Consider the following 21,756-nt stretch of genomic DNA (forward strand, 5'->3'; position numbering starts at 1 on the left):
CTTGATGCTGTCGCTTCCCCCGAGCTCCGGTTGCAGAGTTAAAGCCTGTGTTAATAACTCCCGAACTGAGGGGAGAGGAGCGGGCGGACACTCGCTGGAGGGAAGCGAGCAGCCCTCGGTCCAGCTCTGCAACGCCGCGTCCGACACCGGCCCGTGCGCTCCACGGACGGAAATGCTTCGGCCACTCCCCTGCCTGCGGGACTCCCGAAGGTGTCCCGGTGTAGAGGGACCAGCTAAACCAGAAACTCTTTGAACAGGTAGATGGAGGCTTGGAAAAAGTGCGAACATGTGCTAACAGAACAGTCGGGCCCGTAGCGCAGTTCCTAAAGGAAGGGGTCTGTGTGCATCCCGGTCCGTAAGAAACGCCTCTCCCTGCTGTAACTTTTAAGCTTCTCGGACAGTTAAGGGGGTAAGAATTGATACAGGTTCTGATCTGTGGTAAAAATGACCAAGGCAGTTGCTCCAAATCCAATATAAGAAAACCACAATTGGAAGCAAACTGCGTTAGAAGCGGAGAAAAATTTAAAGTAGTTGCTGCTTTTTTGCAGGATTTTTTACAAAATAAGACATTGCAGATTCACACAGTACAGTAAAGACATCACACGCTATCCTTCTTAGTTTAGGTTTGAATATGTCCTTACCTGATTCCTATCGTTTGTCTGTCCCAGGGGCTACACTAGGAGCTAAAGCAGACATTGATACAAATGAAATGGGAAACTCAGAGAGACAAGAGCACAACAGTAAAATGTGTTAAATACAGTATCTAATGAAATATCACTACCTTTATTGTTAATGAACAATATCTTAAAGGATAAAAAAACTCTCAAAGAGTTTAAGAGAATAGTATTGCTTCATCACTCTTGATGTGTGACATCTTCTAAAGAGATTTTTAAATGTTTCAAAAGTTTCAAAAATTAAAAGTTGTAGGCATTAAAAGTATATTTAGGAAAAAAGGTGCAAATAAAGTCTGTGTCGTTGAAATCTTTAAGGCCCGGGCTAGTAAAGTATTTAAAATATATGATAGAAATTTAAGAATTGTAGCAGCGGCTGATCATACTCTAACATAATTTGACTGTCCTGATTACATTATGCATGAAACTTAGAGAGATATGTATTCAGACAAAAAATTGTGTCCATTTTCAAGTTCTCATAGAAGGTCTAAGACACAAATACTTTTTGTAGGAAGAATTTTCTGTATTACTAGAAACAGTTCCAAGAGAGGTCAAAGCATCTGCATTAAAGGTGAGATCATTAGATTTCTCTCTCAGAAGTGCATATTCCCACTTGAAGTATCCACAACTTTTCTTATTACCTCCTTGCTTGCCAACAGGACAACAGAAAAACGCTCTGCCATGATTTGGGCCAGCATTTGACACAGAGAGTTTTTTGGCTCTTCGGCCGCAGTTACACAGAGGGGGAGTTGATTTTCCATTTCTCACAGCTCTTGCAGACTCATTCAAATTGACTGTGGAGTTCAGAACAGCAGGAGATACTTTGGGCAAATTTATACTTCTCAAAGGTAAGGAGTGATCAAAAGAGGAAGTTTGCTCTTGATATATATGAAAAGACTGCTTTTTTGCTGGTGGGCATGTTTTTGGACTAGTTGGCTTTCTTTTAGGAGCCTCTGAAGGAGTAAAGTAATTTCCAATTAACACTGATTGTGCTGAAACAGCATTTCCTTTTGCAGATGGTAACTTAAAAGCTGAAAATTTTGAAGTCTGCCTTTGTACTGTCCCTATATTGTAGATTGTAGTGTCAGGACTTTTGTAAACAACAGACCTCAGAGGTTCCACGGGTGCTACACTTTCCTCCAAAGTCTGATTATCTGAACTTGTCACAGCTAATTGTTTTGAAATAGTTTCTTCTTCAAACACTGTTATACTGTCAGCACTTGAGTCATCCTTGAGCTGAACAGAGTCTGAATTTTGTTCATGCTGAGATTCTGGTATCAAAGCAACATCTTCCCAGTCTGTGAGCAGAGACAAGCACTCAGAGCTGGTGCTGATGTCCCCACTGGAGAGAGTAACTGAGGGGATGGTGGTGGAGACAAGCACCAGCCCTGACCCCTGTGCTGGGAGGCTGGGCCTGGCTGTTCTCAGAGGCTGCCCAATGCTCAGTCCCTGCCGGGTGCCTGTTGATGCAGGACTGGGACATGGCTGTGCCAGACCCAGAGGAACAGGAAATCTGTCAGTAGATGCTGCTGAAGAGCTTTGGGATTGAGCATGGAATTCAGTCCTTGAGCTGCTGCTGGGTACAGCACGGACATCTGCAGAGGGATTAGTGCAAGTGATCTGCTGTTCCCCAGTCTGTACATTAGAATTTATCTTGTTTCCAGCAATACTGTTGTGTTTGTTCTCAGCCAGAGATTTTGTTGCACAAGTTCCATCTCTAGATGTTTCAGGTCTGCTCTTACTTCCCAGTGGAGTCCTGTCAGTAACGTTTACAGTCAGTGTTCTGGAAATTAAATTACTCTTCTGATATGCCTAGGGAGTCCGTAAACAAAAGCAGATTTTGGAAAGTGAATACCCAGGCATTTTGGGAATAAATGCACAAAATTAATAAGCATATCAGCCAAAGGATGTTCTTTCCAAATCATAGCCGAGACACTGGGTTCATTATTTGAATAGCTCACCTTTCATCTGTCTTCCAGGCTACAAAGCAAGTAGAAGGGAAGATATGAAGTAGGGACTAACCTTATCCAAAGATTTAGTAACTTTCAGCACACATCCATCACAAATGAGCCTCCAAGCAAGACGAGCAGTATTCCGGGAATCATCCAATCCTTCAAAAGTATGGTTATATTAATGTCTTCTTTTTAAACTGCTACTGGGGATAGTTCTTATTACAGGAAAAATGTAATCCAGGTAAGCCTTACATGAATGACAAGGAGTCAGAACTGTGACACTTAGTCATCTAGTTCAAAAAAGAAAAGTGGAAGTAGAAAATTCCAAGTAATTCTCTCTGCTGAAACATCTGAAGGATTATCCACAGAGCTGAATATCTATTCACAATTTTAACTATCCTTGCTCTTTTTATTAATCAAGTAAAAAAACCCAAAACCATATTGTTCTGGTATTCTCTCACATGAACTTGATATCCAGAGCTTTCAGGTAAAATCAAGTTTCTTCATCTTTCCTCCACCTCTTTTCTTTTGCATCCTAGCAATTAATAAATTAATCTTGTGATCATGCACTCGGTAGAAGTGATTTCAGAAATGAACTATAAGGTGAGAAACAACAAACTGATCTCAGAGCACTTTGCCTTTCTTCTTTTGATGGTCAATTGGACAGAACATGACATGACCTGAAACAGTAGTTACTACTCAGAGTAATGACTAGCTATTAACTAGCTGCTTTAGGTTAAGTGGTTAAGTTGGCTAACTAAAGCTAAATAGTACTATTTAGCTTTATAAGACACACATATATATATGTATATGTGTGTATATATATATATGTATAAAAATGAGGATAATCATGCTTACCAGAATGTTCCCGTCCTTCAAAAGCTATCCCCAAATCCTGCAAAGCTCCGTTTAGCCCTTTAGGCTTTCTGTTATAGAAGGCCTAAGGAAAGAAATGCAGGTGCTTAACATGAAGCATTTTAAAACCTTTCCCTAGCGAAGCAAAGCCATTTCAGAAATAGCCCCTAATGAATAATAAATCTCACAAGGCAATTAAGCAAGTCGGGTATCTGCATTTTACAGTGAGGATAAGACCATAAGTGACTTAACCAGTTAGAAATCAGAATGGAAAGAACCATGAATCCTTTCTCTCAGTCTTAAACAAATCCATTCTGTCTGAGCTCTGGAGTCATTTGTCTGTACTCCATGGCTTACATTGATGAAAGTCTTAACAGACCAGCATTGAAGAATACAACTATCAATAATACCTTAAGGCACAATCAAAGGCATGGGCATGAATATGTTTGGTATGTATGATTTTTGTATGATTTTTTTGTAAGTGAAAAAAGTGAGTATTACTACTTGCTCCTGATATGAGTATCTGATTTGATCACTAGAAAGGGGGAATATTCACACTGTTTTTCTAATTCTGCTGCCTACCTGTAAGGTATCTCTAAGTATCTCTAAACAGACTATGATGATGACGACTTCCTACACAGCAATATAAGGCAGCAATAAAAGCACACAAAACAAAAAAAGATAGGAAGCAAGGAGAGCAAAACAGGTCAGGAAAGTAAGAGCAGCTCATAAATTCTCATAATTATCATTCTTTTATCAAACAACAATCTTTTTCTAGCATCAAGGTTTCTATTGAAATTCACACAGTTCTAGGGCAGTTGGCTATATAGCGGTGACAACACAAAATAAAACCAGGTTCCTCTGGTCACTGGGGCATACAGCATTGCCTTGTAAGCTCAGGTACAGTCAGCTTTTGAGGTGAGTGTGGGTGGAAATGTTTCAGTCTGTCAGTCTTCTCACCCTGTATGTTGCTTTGAGATCAATCCAGGAATTCAGAATGTCAGGTTTGTGCAGCTGCTTCCTTTTACACTCGTAGTGCAAACACACACCCAGGTCCCAGTCTGTGCAGGGAAAACCACAGTCAATCCACCACTACAGAACTGGCCTAAAATCCTCATTATGTGGCCTACGTGTCCCTTTATGTGGCCTAAAAATCTACAGAAAGGGGCACAACACCAACACACTGTCAGCATGCTGTGCTGCTGGACAGGAGGCACAGGCTGTGAAGTGGTTGTCCATGGGAAATACTGGGGTTGCTGCAACAGGACACCAGAAGAAACAAACCCCTGCTGTTAGTAAATAACTTCAGACAGTTAAAGATCTCAAAGATCTCACTAATTCATTTAGACACACTAAGAATGGTCATACAGTTCACTAAAGCAGAAATACATAAGTGTCAGCCCCTGGAGTCAAAGATGCAGCAAATACATCAGGATTCCGTGGATTTCATATTTTCAGTCTTATCCCAATATTCCACATTTTTAATTCCTAGTAACAGGGTTTTGGCTGCCTAGAAGTGAAGACACAATCTCACTAGTGCCACCTAATGTTACCGTGCAGAAAAAGCAAATGAAAATGTTATTTACCTGTCCAAGTAACAAAGGCACACAGTTTTGCTTCTGAAGTAGAATTACTCTGACTATCAGTACTGAATATAATTTTCTTCTCCTTTTGTATCTTTTGAATCCATTTCAAAAACTGTGATAAGCAAATGTTGAGAGGCACCCCTCTGTCAACTTGATTCTTCAAGGAATGGAACAAGAAGCATGTATATGTTAGAATGCACTGAAATTCACTTGAGGTTTATTTCTTTTTAGCCCTTTAAAGGCCTCTTTAAATAAAACAGTAGACAGCAATTATACAATTGTAAAACAATGTTAAGTCACAATTATACCTGTGTTATGCCAGTTAGTTCCGTACAGAATTCCGAGAGAATAGGATGCTCCTGGGGCTGCACATACATGTGGAATTCAGATTCAAGTGCTCCTGTTGAGGTGTTTAACAGGACGGCTGGAAATTCAACTGCAACAAACACAGAAGGAGAAACAAAACAGAACCAAAACACAAAGCCAGAAATGTTAAAACTGTTCACAGGAACGACACCATTTTTATGTGGGTCCCTGCCAACTCAGCATATTCCATAATTCTAGTATATATACATACATATATATATTTATAAACATAGAGTTCAAGCGTGATGCTGGTAAGGCCAAGGTTGTGGGGTTGATCCGTGTAGATCTTTCGCTCATCGAGCTGGACTCGATGATCCTTGTCAGTCTCTTCCACGCACATACACACATTTATATCAATTATGTATCTATTATTCCATTACGCTGGGACTGAAACTCCAGGGGTTAAAAGGAACACAATAGGAGGAAGACACATAAAGACGACGCACGGCTCCAAGGCGGCTGTGTGCACTCACTGATCTCGGGCCCGCGCCGCCCGCGGTCCGCCCAGCACGTGGCCTCGAAGTCCAGGACGATGAGGAAGGCGAAGCGCTGCCCCGCGGCCGCCCGCGCCCCGCTCCGCGCCCGTGCGCTGCTCCGCGCCAGCCCCAGCCGCCTGCGGACACGGACCGCGCTCAGGGGCCGCCCGCCTCCGCTGCGGCCCCTCCGCGCCCGGACACCGCCACCGCCACCGCCACCGCGCCCGGACACCGCCACCGCGCCCGGACACCGCCACCGCCACCGCCACCGCGCCCGGACACCGCCACCGCCACCGCGCCCGGACACCGCCACCGCCACCGCGCCCGGACACCGCCACCGCGCCCGGACACCGCCACCTGGCCAGGCGCTTGGTGGCCATGGCCGCGGCCCGCCGCCTCAGCGAGCGGCCGCCGTTTCAAAGCTCCCGCGGGCCCGCCTCCATCGCGCGCTCGGCGCTCGGCTGCTCCGGCCCCGCCCAGCTCGGCGCGGCCCCGGCGCGGTCCCGGAGCCCGCGGTGGCGTGGGGCTGCGCAGGGCTTTGAGGGGCCGCCTGACTCCGCCGCTCCGCTGCGGGCCATGGCGAAGGGGCTGTGCCTCAACGGGGACAAGCGGCCCGGCGAAGCCGCGGAGGGGCCGCGGGCGGCTCGGAAGAGGCGGAAGGCAGATGGCGGCGGCGCGGGCCTGGGCCCCGAGGTGAGAGGCGAGCGCCCGGCGCTGTGAGGAGCGCGGTGCGGGCCCGGTGCCCCGTACGGCCCCTTCTCGGGGGTGTTGCTGTGTCCCCCGTTGGGATGATAGGAGCTCAGCAAAGCCGCGTACAACGGCAGTGTGCCGGGAGGGTCAGGTACAGCCAGTGCCTGCAGATAACATAACAGAATGTCCTGAGTTGATCCACAGGGCGCATCGAGTCCGGCTCCCGGCCCTGCACAGAACACCCCAGCAGTCCCACCATGTGCCTGAGAGCATTGTCCAAACGCTTCTCGAACCTTGGCAGGTTTGGAGCCGTGACCACTGCCCTGGGGATCCTGTTGCTGGCTTGGATTCTGCTCCAGGAGATGTGGAAAAGAACTCGTGTGATGTGCTCAGCGTTACATTTAAGGAATTCTGTTTAAAAAATAGATACATTCTCCATTATAATCGCCTAAACAAAGCAGAAATTGAAAGGAGCATGCAAACATGCACCTCTGAAGGATGCAGAGCATCTCACCTCACCCAGGGCACACTGAGTCAGTGCCCCTGGAACAGGAATTGGCATGTCCAGCCTGTGAGATCAGTCCTGTTTGTACCCAATTAGAGACAAATTCCTGTGCTTGGCAGTACCCTCTCCTTGGTGAATCAAAACCTCTGCTTTTTGTGTGGGTCTTTTTGCAAAGCTTTAATTAGGCCGTATTGAAAGCAACGGTGTCATTACTTGTGTCACTTAGCGTGAGAGATGAGGCACTAGCAATTACAGCAGCCTGTGCTGTTATTGCCAGATGATTCTTAACCACTGGAGCCACGAAGGCTGTCACAGCTTTAACTTCCTTACCCAGTGAAAATGTCTCGAAGAGCACACCAGCTCAGTCCCATGTGGGTGGGCTCTGTCCAAATTACTGATTCCACAGTTTGTTACTGTGCAGGGGAAAAGAACTTGCAGTTCTTGCTGCGAGGTTCTACATTCTATAATGTTGTGTGGTGTTTTACCCCCTGTATGCCTTGATGTTTTTTCATCACCTATAAAACGAATACCTTTAAAATTTTTACAGGAGTTCTTTAGAACCGGCCATCTGGTCCGTGGAGGTCACCAAGATGCCGCATTTACTTGCTAATTAGCCTTTAGAAGAATTTGTGCATTTAGGCTTAAAGAACTGATGTGTAGAACTGTGTGGCACAGTCCCCACCTCATCTCCTCAGTGCTTTCTGCATCTTCCTTGGATTTTACTGAAGCATTTTTCCCTGCAGAGGTCAGCAAACCCTTCTGGCAGAGCAGCTCCCACACTGTAGAGAGGGAAAACCTCACATACAGTGAATGGTGACATGTGACACTTGTACAAATGTTTAAAGCTCTACAGCAGCTAGTGGGGAAAAGGGTTGAGAGACCAGGATATTGTGTTTGCCTATCAGCTGTCTCCTTACAGCATACATCTGCTTATGTTAATCTTTATTAAATAAATTTTTGAAGTTAGAGTACCTGGGTTACTGAAATGTTGAGTAAATATAATATTAAAGTGGGATCTGAAGGGAAACTTTTGCCCAAAAGGACTGGAAGAGTTACTTTAAATGTAGCTGGTTGTATCCAAACTGTTTCTTTTTCCTTCTTTTTTCATGGACTGGTGTGATTACATGAAACCACTCATTATCACTCTTTCCCTTTCCACAGGAAAAGTCGTGTCATTTGTCAGCAGCTCTGCTTGGTGAGGACTCCGAAATCAGCCAGGAGCAGCTGTATGAACTGCTGAAATATGCAGCTCTGGGGAAATGCCACAATGCAGCACAGCCCAGGTACATCCACAGCTGCAATGAGCCTGGTCTCGTGTTCTCCCGTGGTGTGAAACATTCCTAAAGGAATATTGGCCATGCTGGGTTTGGAATGCTCGCCGTGGAGTTGCCATAATGGCAGCCTGGATTGTGCAGACACAGTTGTTGTTGTTAGACGTGGCCAGGAAGCAGAATTTCCTCTTCTGTCAGAAATCCTACCACTCCATAGTTTTTGTTTCATGCAGTTTTGAAAAACTAAATGACTGCTGTGGAACTGGAGAAGCTCCACACGCTGAAAAACAAAATACTGTGTTAAAATATTAACACAAACATTAATGCATTTCATGTTAGATATAATCGAAACAGAGCGTTTTTAGAAAAAAAAAAATTTAGTCACTTCTCCCTTTCTCTGGGTCACTTCTCAGTCCTGGAAGGGAAAGGCTGAGGAGGGTTTATAACCTTGAGTGGCAAAAATGAAATTAAATTAATCTTCAAATGAAACTCAAAGCAGAAAATACCCCACTCTAGATTTTAATAGTGAATAGAGAATTACTTTGTGAAACTTATTTTGATGCATTAATTCACCAGACTGCATCACTAGAGTTGAAGTTGCTGGCATAGTCACATTCTGATGCATATGAATGAGGTATACGTGTCTTGAAATGGTATGCAGTAGAAATTTGCAATAACTCTTCTTTCTCTGTCTCCTGTGTTCTGTTGCTTCCAGGAATATGTGGCTGTTCGAGATAAGCTATAAAACCTCTTCTTATTGAAGTCATTTGGCACTTTGCCATTTACTGCCTTAAAAGCTGGGCTAGTTCCAACTTTTTTTTTTTAAGAGTGCTTGATAATTGTTTTGCTTTGATTTTTATGTTTGGGGTTTTTTTAATCTTTGCTCTTTTTTAACTGCAGCTGGTGCCATATTTATCACCAAAGCCACCTGGCTGGGGTTGTGGTTGTTGTTCTACATGAAATGAGCCAACTCCATTTCTACAGATTCTATTTACAGTTCAAACACCTCAGGAAAATGTTCCGGCATGTAAGTCCCCGGACTGCTTTGGTGTCTTCTAAACTTCTTTCAGTCCTGAAATCACATCCCAGGGATAATGGCTGCAGTGGAATTACTGCCTTTTCCAAGGATGTGACCATCCTTGACAGCAAGTGAGAGGATCTCTTTGCAGCAGACTGGGCTTTGATATTAGGAACAGGATTTCAAGACATATGTCTTTGAAGTCTTAACAGGTGAAATGTTTATTGATGTTTCAGTCCTCTGTCTGTTAAATATCCAGGATGCCAATTAGATTATACATATCTTGGAATGATTGCAATAATTTGGGATTTACTCTGAGTGAGGAGACTCTCAGTAGAGTTATGCTAGTCTCACTGGTTGAAAAACACTACTTTTATTATTTGCACTTTATGTCAAGTTTCTCCCACTTCCCAAAGAGATTATTAAAATAATTATTTTAATTTTCTGACTTACAAGCAACATTTTTGAAGGAAGATAGAAAGAAAGAAGGACTTGAATTCAAGCTCCTAGAGAGTTCTTCCTGAACTGCAGCAAATGTAAATCACAAATTAACTGGAAAGACTGGAACTGGCTTTAGTTTCTATCAAAGAAAGTCTTGAAATTTGCCTTCTTGATCATATCAGGCAAGGCAAATCTGTCCTGTAGTACAGAGAATCCTGCATCATCCCTTGTTGGAACAGGTTTGGTCTGTGTTGGGTTTTTCTACTTGATAAAACACCAAATGTATTTCCATTATTTCATTATCCATCTTCCCCTGAATTTGGCTGGTTTGGGGATCGATCAACTTCTCATTTGCTTGTTATTTCTGCCTGTCTTTCAAAGTCACTACCACATTTTCTTTTTTCAGAGATTCACATTAGCACCTTCCGCTAACTTCCCGGTCAGCCTGTATGGAGAAGGAACAAACCTGAAACCTCAAAACACTCCACAAGGTATTTTGTTTGGGTTTGCATTGTCTCTTTCAAGACAGTGACTCACTTTGAACAGAAATTTATGACTTTGCATCCTCTGCCATCCCAGTGTGCTGCCGTGGTGAATTTGTTTAGAAAGGAACACATACAGTGGCTTAAACCACGAGACATCTTACCCTGACTAGTTCAATAACTCATGTTGGGCAAAACAAGAGAAAGTTTTTAACATATTTAATCCCAATTCCTGCTGCTTTATTACCCATTTTGTCATTATTTTATTCGAAGATGTATCTCATCAAAGACACAGACATACAAATTAGGTTTGAGCTAAGAAGACTGTGTGTCTGTTTTTTCCAGTCTGTTGTTCCAGGTAGTAATTTGGAATGGTGCAGCCTCTAAGTGTTGATCTGATGCAGAAACTGAGCTTGACAGATGCTTCTGTATTTTACAGGTGTGACTTCCACCAGCAATGAATGCATTACTAAAAGCTCTGACTTGCAGTGTGATCCCATCATTCAGAGATACGGAGACAAAAAACAAGGTCTTACAAGCTATACTCTAACTTTAGAAGAGCAGAAAGAAAATGACTATCCCATAGAAGGTCAGTTTTTGAGTGAGGGCTGTTCAGTTGTTTTGTTGTGTTGGGGGTTGTTTTTAATTTTGATGGTTTAATGATAAGTTTTGTTATATAAGACAAGTTGTAGAAGAAGGGTCTTTTTCTTATTCCCAGGTGTGTTTTCCCTCCAGGTTCCCCTGGATGCCAGGGCTACATCTCCACAGAGTGTGATCAGCAGAGGACAGACAGCAGCCCCCTCTTCGGTCTAGATTGTGAAATGGTAAATGTCAGTGTGTGTGGCCTTACAAAATGGAGTCAGGCCCCCAGCTCTTACCAGCTGTTCCCAAGTGAGCCAAGCACTCTGTGTATTTGTGAACCACTCTGATATCTTAGTATCTGCTGCCAGTCCCTTCCTTGATAGTAGCAGTGCTGATGCAGCCATGGGAGAGGCCCCAGCAGTGGTTCTGGCAATGAGACAGAAATAATATCCTGATCAGAGAGCTCAGTTCTGTTGGCTCCCAGAACAGTAGCTGGATCTGCCAGGCCTGTCAGCCATGCTGCAGTAACCAATGAGACTGCTGAATTCCTCCTCAGTTCTCTCCAAGGTTTGGGAAAAGAAAGATACTTCCCTGTCACACATCTTTCCTTTAGCCATCACAGTTCCTCTGGCAGCTGCTGTGGTGGAGATTCCTCCTTTAGTGCAGTTTTAGCCTTGCTGAGATGCCTGTTTGGCACCAGCATTGAGTAACTATTGATACAATTGGGCTCTGCCTTTAAATTATACAACATCTCTGGGGCTGGTGCTGTCAGTGGCACTTGTGCAGTGCAGAGCACAGACTGATTCTGTGAAATCAGCACTTCTTTACAATGCCTTTCTGTGCTGTGCTTGCCTGTGTGTTTGCTGTGCACATTTAACAATTAGAAGGAAGCACACCAGAGTATAAACTGACCGGCTGTGAGTGGTGGATCTCTAAGTCAAGGAACTCCTTTGCAGTGATGCTGCTTCAGCCAAAGCAGTGTTAGCCAAGGTTTTTGAGCAGCAGCATTGTGCTGATTCAACAACTGCCTCTGCTTCTTCCTGCCAGTGCCTGACTGCAAAAGGGAACGAAGTCACCCGTGTGTCTTTGGTGGATGCACGGGGTCAGTGCCTGCTGAATGAACTGGTCAAACCTGAGAGCACAGTGCTGAACTACCGCACCAGGTCACTTGCACAAACCTTTCCTGTCTTTGTCTTTCAGAGCTGCAGCCCTTTCAAATTCAGCCTGTTACACAGGACCTTTCAGAAACCCCTTGGTTTGCACAGATGCTTGCTGCTTTTCCCTTAGTATTAAGAACAGAGTTCTTGCTGTGTGACTAAAGTGACCAACATTATGTGTACAATCTGCTGCACAGTGCCCGTGGGGCTGCCAGGCAGAACCACTGCCATGCTGCAATGTCTGTGGGAAAGTTCTCTTACAAATTAATGATACACAGCACAAGTTACTCTCCACTGCTGGTTATAAAATAAGATGGAGTCCATAGCTAAATTTGCTGATATGTAAAAAAATGCATAGAGCTTGTACACACCTTTAGGGTGGGGCTCAGGATTATAACAAAAGCAGGCAAAACTCAAGGCTTGTCTTCTTCAAAACTTCACCTGGCTTTATCCAGGAGGTGATGTCCCAGCCCCCTCAGGTTACTTGGAAGCATCTCCTTCCACCATCAGACTTGCAGTATTTCCTTACCTGTGCTATCTGATGCCAACTGCATCACATAAGAACACCTGGGAGAAATAAACTTTCGAAATAGATGTGATATCACTCTTAGCAGTTTAGTTGCAGCGTATTCTCTTGATGTTGGAACAGAAAACAGTGAATAGCATTCTGTGATTAGCTACACCGAGTTCATATTTTACAGGGCCTGCTTGTGATATTTTCCAGCACACACTGTGCTTTTAACTCACTCAACTTTTGTTTTGAAGATTCTCAGGAATCACAAGGAAAATGCTTCTTCCAGTGAAGACAAGACTGTCAGACATCCAAACCAGGCTAAAAAAAATGCTTCCCCATGATGCAGTATTGGTGGGTCATTCTTTAAATTCTGATCTTCAGGCTTTGGAAGTGAGTATGTTTTTAAGAGTGTTTTTCCTGACCCTTTGTTTCTCATTTCACACCTGAACGCTCTTTAACAATTTTTATTAGTGAACAATTGTTAATTGCTTTTTATTATGAATAGCCCTATGTCTGTAAGGATTTAAAAATCAAGAACTCTCCTTACAACTATAAAATTTGCAAGGGGCTGTTCCAAACCCAAAAGAGAGGAGTCTGTCCAGACACAGATATTGTTGCAACTGGAGCTTTACCCCTCTGCTTCAGCCAGATGCTTCTGATAGCTCTGTCATGGGGAGGACTGAAGTCCTTTCTGTGGGTAATTTAACCAATCTAAAATGCTTGAATCATACTTAATCTTTCTAACCCAGTCTAGATCTTCCCACTAGAGCGGCAGGTAGAGAGGAGAGTTGGCTTTGTTTCATTATTCCTTTTGCTCTCTTGTGGATGAGATATCTGTCAGGGAGATATTGGCAACTGAAATTAAAGGCAGAGGCACAGAAAATTGTGGAGTTACTGTCCAGTTCTGTATGTCTGCTGTTCTTAAACTAAACTGGGGATGATTTTTCTCCTCCAGATGATCCACCCCAGTGTTATTGATACTTCACTGCTTTTTGCCAGAAATGAAGGCCGAAGATTTAAGCTAAAATTTCTAGCCAAAGCTGTTTTAGGGTAAGATTATTACTGTACTGTCATGGGAAAGATTAGAAACTGTCATGGTGGGTCATAGGGTCTTACTCTGCTGCTAATAGTATCAGAATTATTATTTTGTTACTAAGATTCAAAAGGTAGGAGCAGGTTGTGCAAGTAAGATGCAGTAAAAAGGAATTTACTGACTGCTTGAAACATCAGGCAGCATAATAAATGGGCTTGTCTTTGAGCAAGCAGGAATGCTGTGACCTAACCAGATCTGAGTCCCAGCAAAACTCGCCTTCCTGCAGGGCTGTAGAGATGTACTGAATTGTAGAACAACAGAGGCACTCTGTGGGTGCTCTGGCTCGCACAGATGAGAGCTGTTTCACTTGGCATGAAAGAATGGTTAATGCATGAAAGTCTGATTTACTGACTTAAATCATATTTCTCAGTGTATCAGCCACCAGTGGATAGGATCTTAGTGAGATCTCCCCATCCTCACAGTGAATAGTAATACTCTGCAGTGCCAAACTTCACTGAACTGGAGGTTGCCTTCCACTCTGTGTGCAAATTGTGAGTTGGGCCATTAGTCAAGAAAGAAGTAAAACTTAAAGATAGTCATGCATCAGAGTAGCAAGCATTAGCACTGCTTCTGTCAAATTTCCCCTGGACTGGGCACTGGTGAGGCCACACCTCGAGTGCTGTGTCCCGTTCTGGCCCCTCAGTTTAGGACGGACATTGAGATGCTTGAGTGCATCCAGGGGAGGCAACAAGGCTGGTGAGGGGCTTGGAACACAAACCCTGTGAGGAAACTGCTGAGAAGAGGAGACTCAGAGGTGACCTTATCACTCTCTATACCTCCCTGAAAGGTGGCTGTGGCCAGGTGGGGGTTGGTCTCTTTCTCCCGGCAGCAACTGACAGAACAAGAGGACACAGTCTTAAGCTGCACCAAGGGAAATATAGGTTGGATATTAGGAAAAAGTTTTTACAGAAAGGATGATAAAATATTGGAATTGTCTGCCTGGAGAGGTGGAGTCACCATCCCTGGATGTGTTTAAATAAAGACTGGATGTGGCACTCAGTGCCATGGTTTAGTTGAGGTGTTAGGGCATGGGTTGGACTGGATGATCTTGAAGATCTCTTCCAGCCAAATGATTCTGTGATTCTGTAAATTCCATAAACCATTTTGCTCAACATTGCAAAAACATTTCTTGCAGTAACTTTTGGGAATATTTCACAAGAATGCTGCTGCACAGAACTGAAATCCTTTTTGGAGAGGGGAAAGCTCCTTTGCCTGAAAAGGACCCAGTTTAGAAAAGACAGGATGTTGCTCAGTGTGGAAAAACAGATAACCTGCCTGTACACCTAATTTTGATGCCCTAGGAAGGAGATTCAATGTGAACAGAGGCTTGGGCATGATCCTACAGAAGATGCTAGAGCTGCATTGGAATTAGCTCAGTTCTTCATTGAGCAAGGACCAACAAAGGTATTTATATCTAATTAAGATTTCCGTCCTAAAATACAGAACATAATGTTGTGCTTTCAAAGAAAAAACTCCACTCCTGCCCATCCTCCTGTTGATTTAAAAGAGAAAATGAAGCTGTGATAGAGGCCCCAGTTTTGAGAGCTTGTTACTTCCAGCCTATATCCAGGTATACCTGAGTAACCTGGGCACTACCAGTGCTCAGTACTCCCTAACATCAGCCAGCATTGCTGCTGATCCTGAAGAGTGGCACTGGGTAAAAGACTGAGACACTTCCAGCCTGCAGGAATGCTTGTAATTTTTCTAGATGAAAGAAGAGAGAGACCTTGTGTGCTGTGGTAGTGATTCAGCTGGTTTTATGAGTCCCTTGTGTTGTTGATTTCTGAGAGAACTTTGTTGGAGATGATTGCCTGTTGATGCTGTGAGTGCTGCACGCTCGAAAAAGACAACAGAAAATAATAAGGCAAGAAATTAATGCCCATGTTTCTTCACTGCTGGAGTGTACCTACGTGACTCACAGGGAAAGCACAGGCTTTTTGGTCAGCTGCAATTAGCTGATGAGATGAAAGCCATCTAATAATCTTCTTCCTTCCCCAAGGTAGCAGAACTAAACTTGGAGATGCTTCTGACAGCTGAAAAACTGGCTGAGGTCTCACAGAACAAAGCTGCACTACAGCCACAAGGATGTGGGTTCCAGGAACAGCTGAATGAGCCTCCACCATTATCCAAACCATGGTAATAAGATTCTCAAATACGTGTGTTTTTCCTTCAGTTGAATCCTCAGTAAAATCAAACAACTGCCTAATGTTTTTCAGAAGCCATCAGGATCTTCAGACAGGCACAAATAATTGCAGTATAGTGCTGAAAAACTTTAAGCAGTTTCATCCTAAGTTTCAGAGAGTATTGCCTAGGCTCCTTTTGATGTTGTGGACAAGAATATTCTTTTAAATTTCTTTAAAAGAATTGTAATTCTCTGACAAGCACTTTCTTGAAAGTTTTTACACCTCATATTGAGAATATTGTGACTCACAGTGTACTTTTCTCTGCTAGTTTTTTAGATTGTCTGCGGGTGACTGGCCAAAAACCCCTCCTTTTGGGCAGACAGGGATTAGACTCTTCTGGCCTGTGTCAGAGTAACCTGAGCACTTCAAACAAACAGGTGAATGGACTTAGAGTGGGTTGGTCTAGGCATCAAAATAGTTCAAAGTTGTTCTTGATCTGGGAGTGGGTAGATGTGTCCTATTTTAGACTGACAGTACTGTTAGCAATAGTGTTAATACCAGGTTAGCTGAATCCAGTTGAACATTTCGGAAACGAGCTTTGATCCTCTGCATCCTCTCATGACTCACCAAAGAAGAATTTCTGCCTGAGGGTTTTCTTGGACAATAATGAAAATTAAAGTTGGGAGTTAAATTCAGTAGGCTTGTTTCTGATCCTCTGCAGTACAACTGTCTTGTGCCTCTGAGCCTCTTGTCCTCTTCTCCCTCCAGATTCTTCAGAGAGCCTTGGAAGATGTTCCCCTGTCCAAATTCAGTATCATTCAATTCAGTTTGGGTCCAGAGTACCTTGCATCTCACCTTCATGGTGGACTTTATGAAAAGGTATTATTTTTTTGTTTGAGAATAAGTCTTCATGCTGAGCTTGGAGAGAGCTGTGATTTATCAGGAGGCACTGAGTAGTTAGTTCCTTTGCTTTGTGAAGTGCCTTCTCTAATCTGTGTTCCAACAGGTGAGAAGCAAGCTGACTGACATGCTGACAATTTACGCAGGTCCTTTTGGAGAAAACTTTTGCATGAAGTCTGTGAAGAAAGAATTTGGGAGGTGTGGACCAATCCAATCCCTTACAGTGGTAACTGAAACATTCCAGGTGAGGAGCACTCAAACGTCGCTGACAGGCCTGGAAGGTCTGAGTAAACTCTTGGAAAGATATGGATTAGAACCAAAGAAATACCGGTTACTCCATTTGGAGGTTTTTTGTGGTAGTTTAGTCATCAACTACAATCATTCAGGGTACTTAAAAAGCTGCTTCACACAATGACAAGAACAAGTGCAGCTCATGTGCTGCTCAGAGGAGTTGGAGCACTGGGGAGGCTGAGATGACTTTTGTCCTTCTAAACAGAACTGATATGTTAAGGCCTTTAATAGCCAAAGAAGAAAAAAAAGAGTAGTATTAATTGAAAAGGTAATTGAAGGGGGTTTTAAACAGCTAGAGTATGTGGAGTGTTACATATTTTACCCCAAAACTTTTTTATATTATTCTAGGTTTAAAAGAAAGCACAACTTTATTGAGACTTGACTTTTTAAAATGGAGGGCTAATGTGTCTCACTGATAAACCTGAAGTATCTTACTCTTCTATTTCAAGCCATATGTCTGTATCCAGTACGAAGTGCTGGAAGCTGCCCAGCTTGCTGTGGAAAGCCTGAATGGAGCTGAGGTAGCAGGATCCTGTATTAAGGTAAAGGCAAACAGCAAAAGTTATGTTCAGCTTGGGCACAACCTCCAGTACATCTGTAACATCACAGCAGTGTGATGGGCAAATGCTGGCTGCTTCTGCTGTTACAGTCTCCCTGTCCCTGCACAATTTAGGGCCACTGGCAGAAAGGAGGTGGCTAGATCCCTCTTTTTTTTCCTTTCTGCCTGTCAGAAGGGAGTTAGAAAATGTTCTGACCTCCAGCTGCAGCTTGAAAAGGCAGATACAAGTAACGGGGCTATACAGAGTAGGCATTTTAGTTTTATAGTGTTTCTGCATTACAAAAATCCCTTTATCATGACTAGTTAAGTTGGCCTTCATTAGTCATATTTATCTCAAGTGATGGAAAATAACCTGTCTACTTCTGGTAATGAGAGAAAAATACTTTAAAATAGAAGCTTAGAACACAGAGGAGTGGGCTGACATGCTTTTTATTCCTACTGCATCCAACCCAGGTCCAGAGACCAGTCACTGCAGCAATGCTGGACTGCAATGTTCTGATTAAGGAATTAGAACTGGATGTAGAAAATGAAGGTGTGATTTATGTGGCTGGTCTAAAGAAGTCATTAACAGAGACAGACTTGCAAGAAGAATTCAGCCAGTTCAAAGACCTGGAAACACTGTTCCTGCCAAAGGATCTCCAGAGTGGAAAGCACAGGAACTGCTGTTTCCTCAGTAAGTAGCTTCACACACAGCCTGCATATTTCCTTCAAATAAGCTCATTCAGCAGCCCTTGGGACTTTGCACAGACACACCGAGAGCCACTGAAACCCAGGTAGGCTCAAAGGGGTGGTATTTAAACTGCTCCAGTGAAAGCACATACTGTTTGGAGGAGCACTTTGCAGCTAAATATTTAAGAGGAAAAAACATCATCTTAAAAAAAACCCCAAACATTTACTTAGAAAAATTCCAGGGTAGCTAATGGGCTCCTGTACTTCCATGTGAGGGGTGGCCACTGTGCAGCCTCACACAGAGCAGTGATCACCCCTGAAAGGTGAGAACAGCTCGGTGGGTGCTGCTGCAGCCAGCTGGCATTTCTAGTCTGATGTTTATCTGTAGCAGGATGAGGATCTGCGTGCTGCAGCGATTTGTTTCTCATCTCCCTCCTGCTCCACACCTTTAGCCCTGCCTTGCAGGTGCCAAGGAGGGCAGCAACAGCATTGCCGAAGCATGTTCCCTTCTCTTTGCATTTCAGAATTCCAGAAAACCCAGAGTGCTGTGGATGCCCTTGAAGCTATAAATGGATGGACCATGAAGGGTAGCGAGCTAAGAAGCAGGAATGCCCTTGCTCCAGGTCACCTCTGGAGATGGATTTGGAAAATGAATCACAACAACGGGAAGCAGGGAAAACACATCTTCTATGAGAAAATGGAGCAGCTGTCTGACTGTGTGAGTGTGAGGCTCTGCTGATGTTGCAGTAGTGAGGAGGGTCTGCCCTGGGAACCCGGAGCGGTAACTGAGCCGACTGAGGTGCAGAGCTGCTTGTGACAGAAGGGTCTCCTTGTGCTGGAGCAAAGGAGCTGCCAAGGATCAGTTCCCATAGGGCAGTTTGAGATAACAGCACACGAGATAACATGATGTTTGCAGGGCACTGCATAACATTAAAACCATATGGGTGCACAGGGCACTGGGTGGTGCTGCCCAGGAACTGAAGCCTGGCACTGGAGAGCTGACAGGGCACAGGCAGCACAGCAGTCACAGGGACAGGTGAGTGGCTGCCCAGGAAAGAAGAGCTCTAATTGACAGCTCTGGAGGTACAGCTCTCATGTTTACCTTGGTGCCATTTCAGCAGGGCCTGTGGTTCTCCCTGCAGCTGGGCCACTGCTGCTCTCACCTCTGCCATCCCACAGGTCAGCCTCCCTTCACACTTGGAAGTGGAATTGCTGATGAATGGGGAACTTTATTGCTTCTATTCTCTTATGCAGGAGCAGGATCTAAGGAAAAAGGTGAAGAAGTTAGACCATCATATCAAAAAGCTTTATAGAAGCCTGCAAAATAACACCTTGTGCATTGTTCTCTTCCCTGGAGTGAACAGGTAACTTGCTACCTATTTTGCAGAGAACCAAGGAAAATACAGAGCTGAATATTTTTATCTTGATCTATTAAAAATTAAAGCCCTGCACAAGGAAGAGAAAGCCCAAGAGAAAAGCTGAAGAAGCTGTTGTACTTAATCTGACTTTCATGTTGGGCCAATAAAACCTCACCCCAAAGTTCTGCCCACAAAGCAGACCTGAGTCACCATTCCTGTATCTGAGGGTCCACAGTGTTGATTAATTGTACAGACTCTTACCAGTGCACCCACCTCCCCCAGAGGATGTTTCATCCCCACTGACAATGAGATAAATTTTATGTGGCTGTGAGAGTATCAAGCAGAGTTTCCACAGCAGGCAGGATTTTTGGGGGGGTTGGTTTCTAAAACACCTAATTTCTGCAGCCAAGGCCTCACCTACCAGCTGTTGTGGTACCCCACACTGTGCCTTCAGCCACAGCTGATCAAGGAGGTGGTTCATGCCCTTATTGTCATGGGATGGACAAAAATGAGAAAACTCAAATTTGTTCACTGAGTCCTTCAGCTTTTGTAAGAAGGAGCAAGTCATGCATTTGAGTTGGGCTGCAGCACTGCTGTCAGGGATACTTCCAGCTGGAGTGGGCTTCCTGAGAAGAGCCCTGATGCTGTTATAATCCTCTGCTCCAAACTGTGTCCCTGGAGGATTCATCTGAAACCAAGGGATGTTTAGGCTTAATGGCAGTGACAAACCATTCCAGCCAAGGCCTGCTCTTGGCGTGATTTGCTCTAATTGTTCAGTTACTAATAACTTCAGGAAAAAAAATTGTAATTTTTCGTCTTCAATAGAGCATAAGTTGTTGTTTATTCCCTCACCCCAAATTGTAGTTTACAAACAGAGCCAGCAGCAGTTCCTGCCTTACCAGCAGAGTACTCCCTGCAGGTCACCCTGAGCACAGCTCGGATTCAAACAGTGCCCCAGTCTGAGCTGGCTGTGGACACTTCAGTGCATGTGGACCTTGGATCAGCTGCTGCCTTCTCTGGGCTAAAACTGCATCTGTTTTTACACTTCTGAGCAATCATTTGCCTCTGTGCACCCTGTGTCACCTCAGGTACCCTGCACACTCACCTGTCACCCCACAGGAGGGTTGGAGGCGGGGGTGGCTGTGAGTTGCAGCCCACTCCACGTGTTCTTTGCAGCAGTCACTGGGCTCAGCACGTCCCAATTGACTTTTCAAGAGCCATTTCCAACTACTCTCACTTAGCACAATCTTCCATCACCAAGGGGTAGGAATCCCACCAGCAGAACAGGCGGATTCAGGAATCTGCATCCGCAGAGAGCCTGTGGAAGCCCACGGAGCTTGGCTCACACTCGCAGGCTGCTGAGTGGGTTGGATGGGAGCTCCATCTCAGGCTGGGAAGAGATTTCTTGCCAAGTGTGAGGTTCCTGTACTACTGTTTCCCTGAGGACCAACAGTTCAGAGGAGGCTTCTTGATTAAAAAGGATGCCAAATAATTGTGGGGTGGAAAAAGAATTAATTTTTGAACGTGCTGACCCGGGGGGTTGCAGGCTTCTCACTGCCAGCCTAGCAGAGTTACGTGCATGAAGGCTGAACTGAGCAGAACTAACACACCTCTTGTTTGTGTTGCAGCACACACGGATCACAATCCGGCCTTGGTCTGATGGGAATAAAAGATGATGAAGGGAGGAGTGCTTGTTAAAGTGCCAAATTTTTAAGCAAAGTCTTTTGTTAAGATATTTTTAATTAAATATTGATGTCTTTGTAAAGATCTCTTACCGTAAGAACAATAGGCTTTCACTCTGTTATCTTCTGCAACATCTAAAAATAAAAGCCATTCAAAGCGTCTTAAAGCACAAAACCTTTTCCATTAACCCTTCTTGCTGTGGGATGGTCGAGGCAGGCAGGTGCTGAGGCAAACCAGAGCAGTGCTCCACAGGAGCTGGGCAGGACTGGCCCGTGGATGTCATTCCTTGCTGGAGACCAAGGCACCAGCTGGGGCATCGCCCCTGCAACATCCCAGGCCATAAATCAGCCAGCCAGGTCAGCGTAGAACCTGCAGCAGCTGCTCAGCAGTTAACAGCTGCCCCAGGAATTGTGTGGATTTCTGGAACTGTGCGGTGCCAACTCCTGAATTGCAGTCGCTGCCTCCTTTCTGGGAAAGTGCTGTACGTGGTCCATGGAAAGGAGGAATCAGTGAT

The 21,756-nt window shown here is 44.3% G+C and overlaps 2 protein-coding genes across 2 annotated transcripts; one reads left to right on the forward strand and one right to left on the reverse strand.

Annotated features, from left to right (window-relative positions):
- Positions 1–238: 238 nt before the first annotated feature.
- Positions 239–6,484, reverse strand: ERI2 (ERI1 exoribonuclease family member 2). The gene is made up of 8 exons (XM_066198480.1): positions 6,340–6,484; positions 5,904–6,263; positions 5,373–5,500; positions 5,065–5,221; positions 4,439–4,539; positions 3,482–3,563; positions 2,694–2,782; positions 239–2,483 (listed from the first exon to the last, which is right to left on the reverse strand). The coding sequence occupies exons 1-8, from the start codon at positions 6,482–6,484 to the stop codon at positions 1,140–1,142; spliced, it is 2,406 nt and encodes an 801-aa protein (XP_066054577.1). The 3' UTR covers positions 239–1,139.
- REXO5 (RNA exonuclease 5) lies at positions 6,413–21,410 on the forward strand. The gene is made up of 19 exons (XM_066198226.1): positions 6,413–6,599; positions 8,263–8,384; positions 9,273–9,399; positions 10,238–10,322; positions 10,753–10,902; positions 11,049–11,137; positions 11,943–12,058; positions 12,818–12,956; positions 13,522–13,616; positions 14,961–15,063; positions 15,659–15,795; positions 16,111–16,219; positions 16,551–16,661; positions 16,789–16,926; positions 17,423–17,515; positions 17,986–18,205; positions 18,726–18,919; positions 19,456–19,565; positions 21,188–21,410. The coding sequence occupies exons 1-19, from the start codon at positions 6,483–6,485 to the stop codon at positions 21,255–21,257; spliced, it is 2,325 nt and encodes a 774-aa protein (XP_066054323.1). The 5' UTR covers positions 6,413–6,482; the 3' UTR covers positions 21,258–21,410.
- The last annotated feature ends 346 nt before the right edge of the window (positions 21,411–21,756 follow it).

This window comes from Chamaea fasciata, unplaced genomic scaffold (genome assembly GCF_029207755.1).
Source record: "Chamaea fasciata isolate MVZ Bird 193981 ecotype frontalis unplaced genomic scaffold, bChaFas1.0.hap1 SCAF_16, whole genome shotgun sequence".
Taxonomy (NCBI): Eukaryota; Metazoa; Chordata; class Aves; order Passeriformes; family Sylviidae; genus Chamaea; species Chamaea fasciata.

What these genes read in the sequence shown, in the direction of transcription:
- REXO5 (XM_066198226.1), top strand. Translation starts at nt 6,483, where the DNA reads ATGGCGAAGGGGCTGTGCCTCAACGGGGACAAGCGGCCCGGCGAAGCC. An exon ending in AAATGACTATCCCATAGAAG is followed by an intron (nt 10,903 to 11,048) that starts GTCAGTTTTTGA and finishes TTTTCCCTCCAG; the next exon opens with GTTCCCCTGGATGCCAGGGC. An exon ending in TGGTAACTGAAACATTCCAG is followed by an intron (nt 16,927 to 17,422) that starts GTGAGGAGCACT and finishes TTCTATTTCAAG; the next exon opens with CCATATGTCTGTATCCAGTA.
- ERI2 (XM_066198480.1), bottom strand. Translation starts at nt 6,484, where the DNA reads ATGGCCCGCAGCGGAGCGGCGGAGTCAGGCGGCCCCTCAAAGCCCTGC. An exon ending in AACTAACTGGCATAACACAG is followed by an intron (nt 5,222 to 5,372) that starts GTATAATTGTGA and finishes CATTCCTTGAAG; the next exon opens with AATCAAGTTGACAGAGGGGT. An exon ending in TGCCTTTGTTACTTGGACAG is followed by an intron (nt 4,540 to 5,064) that starts GTAAATAACATT and finishes TTCCCTGCACAG; the next exon opens with ACTGGGACCTGGGTGTGTGT.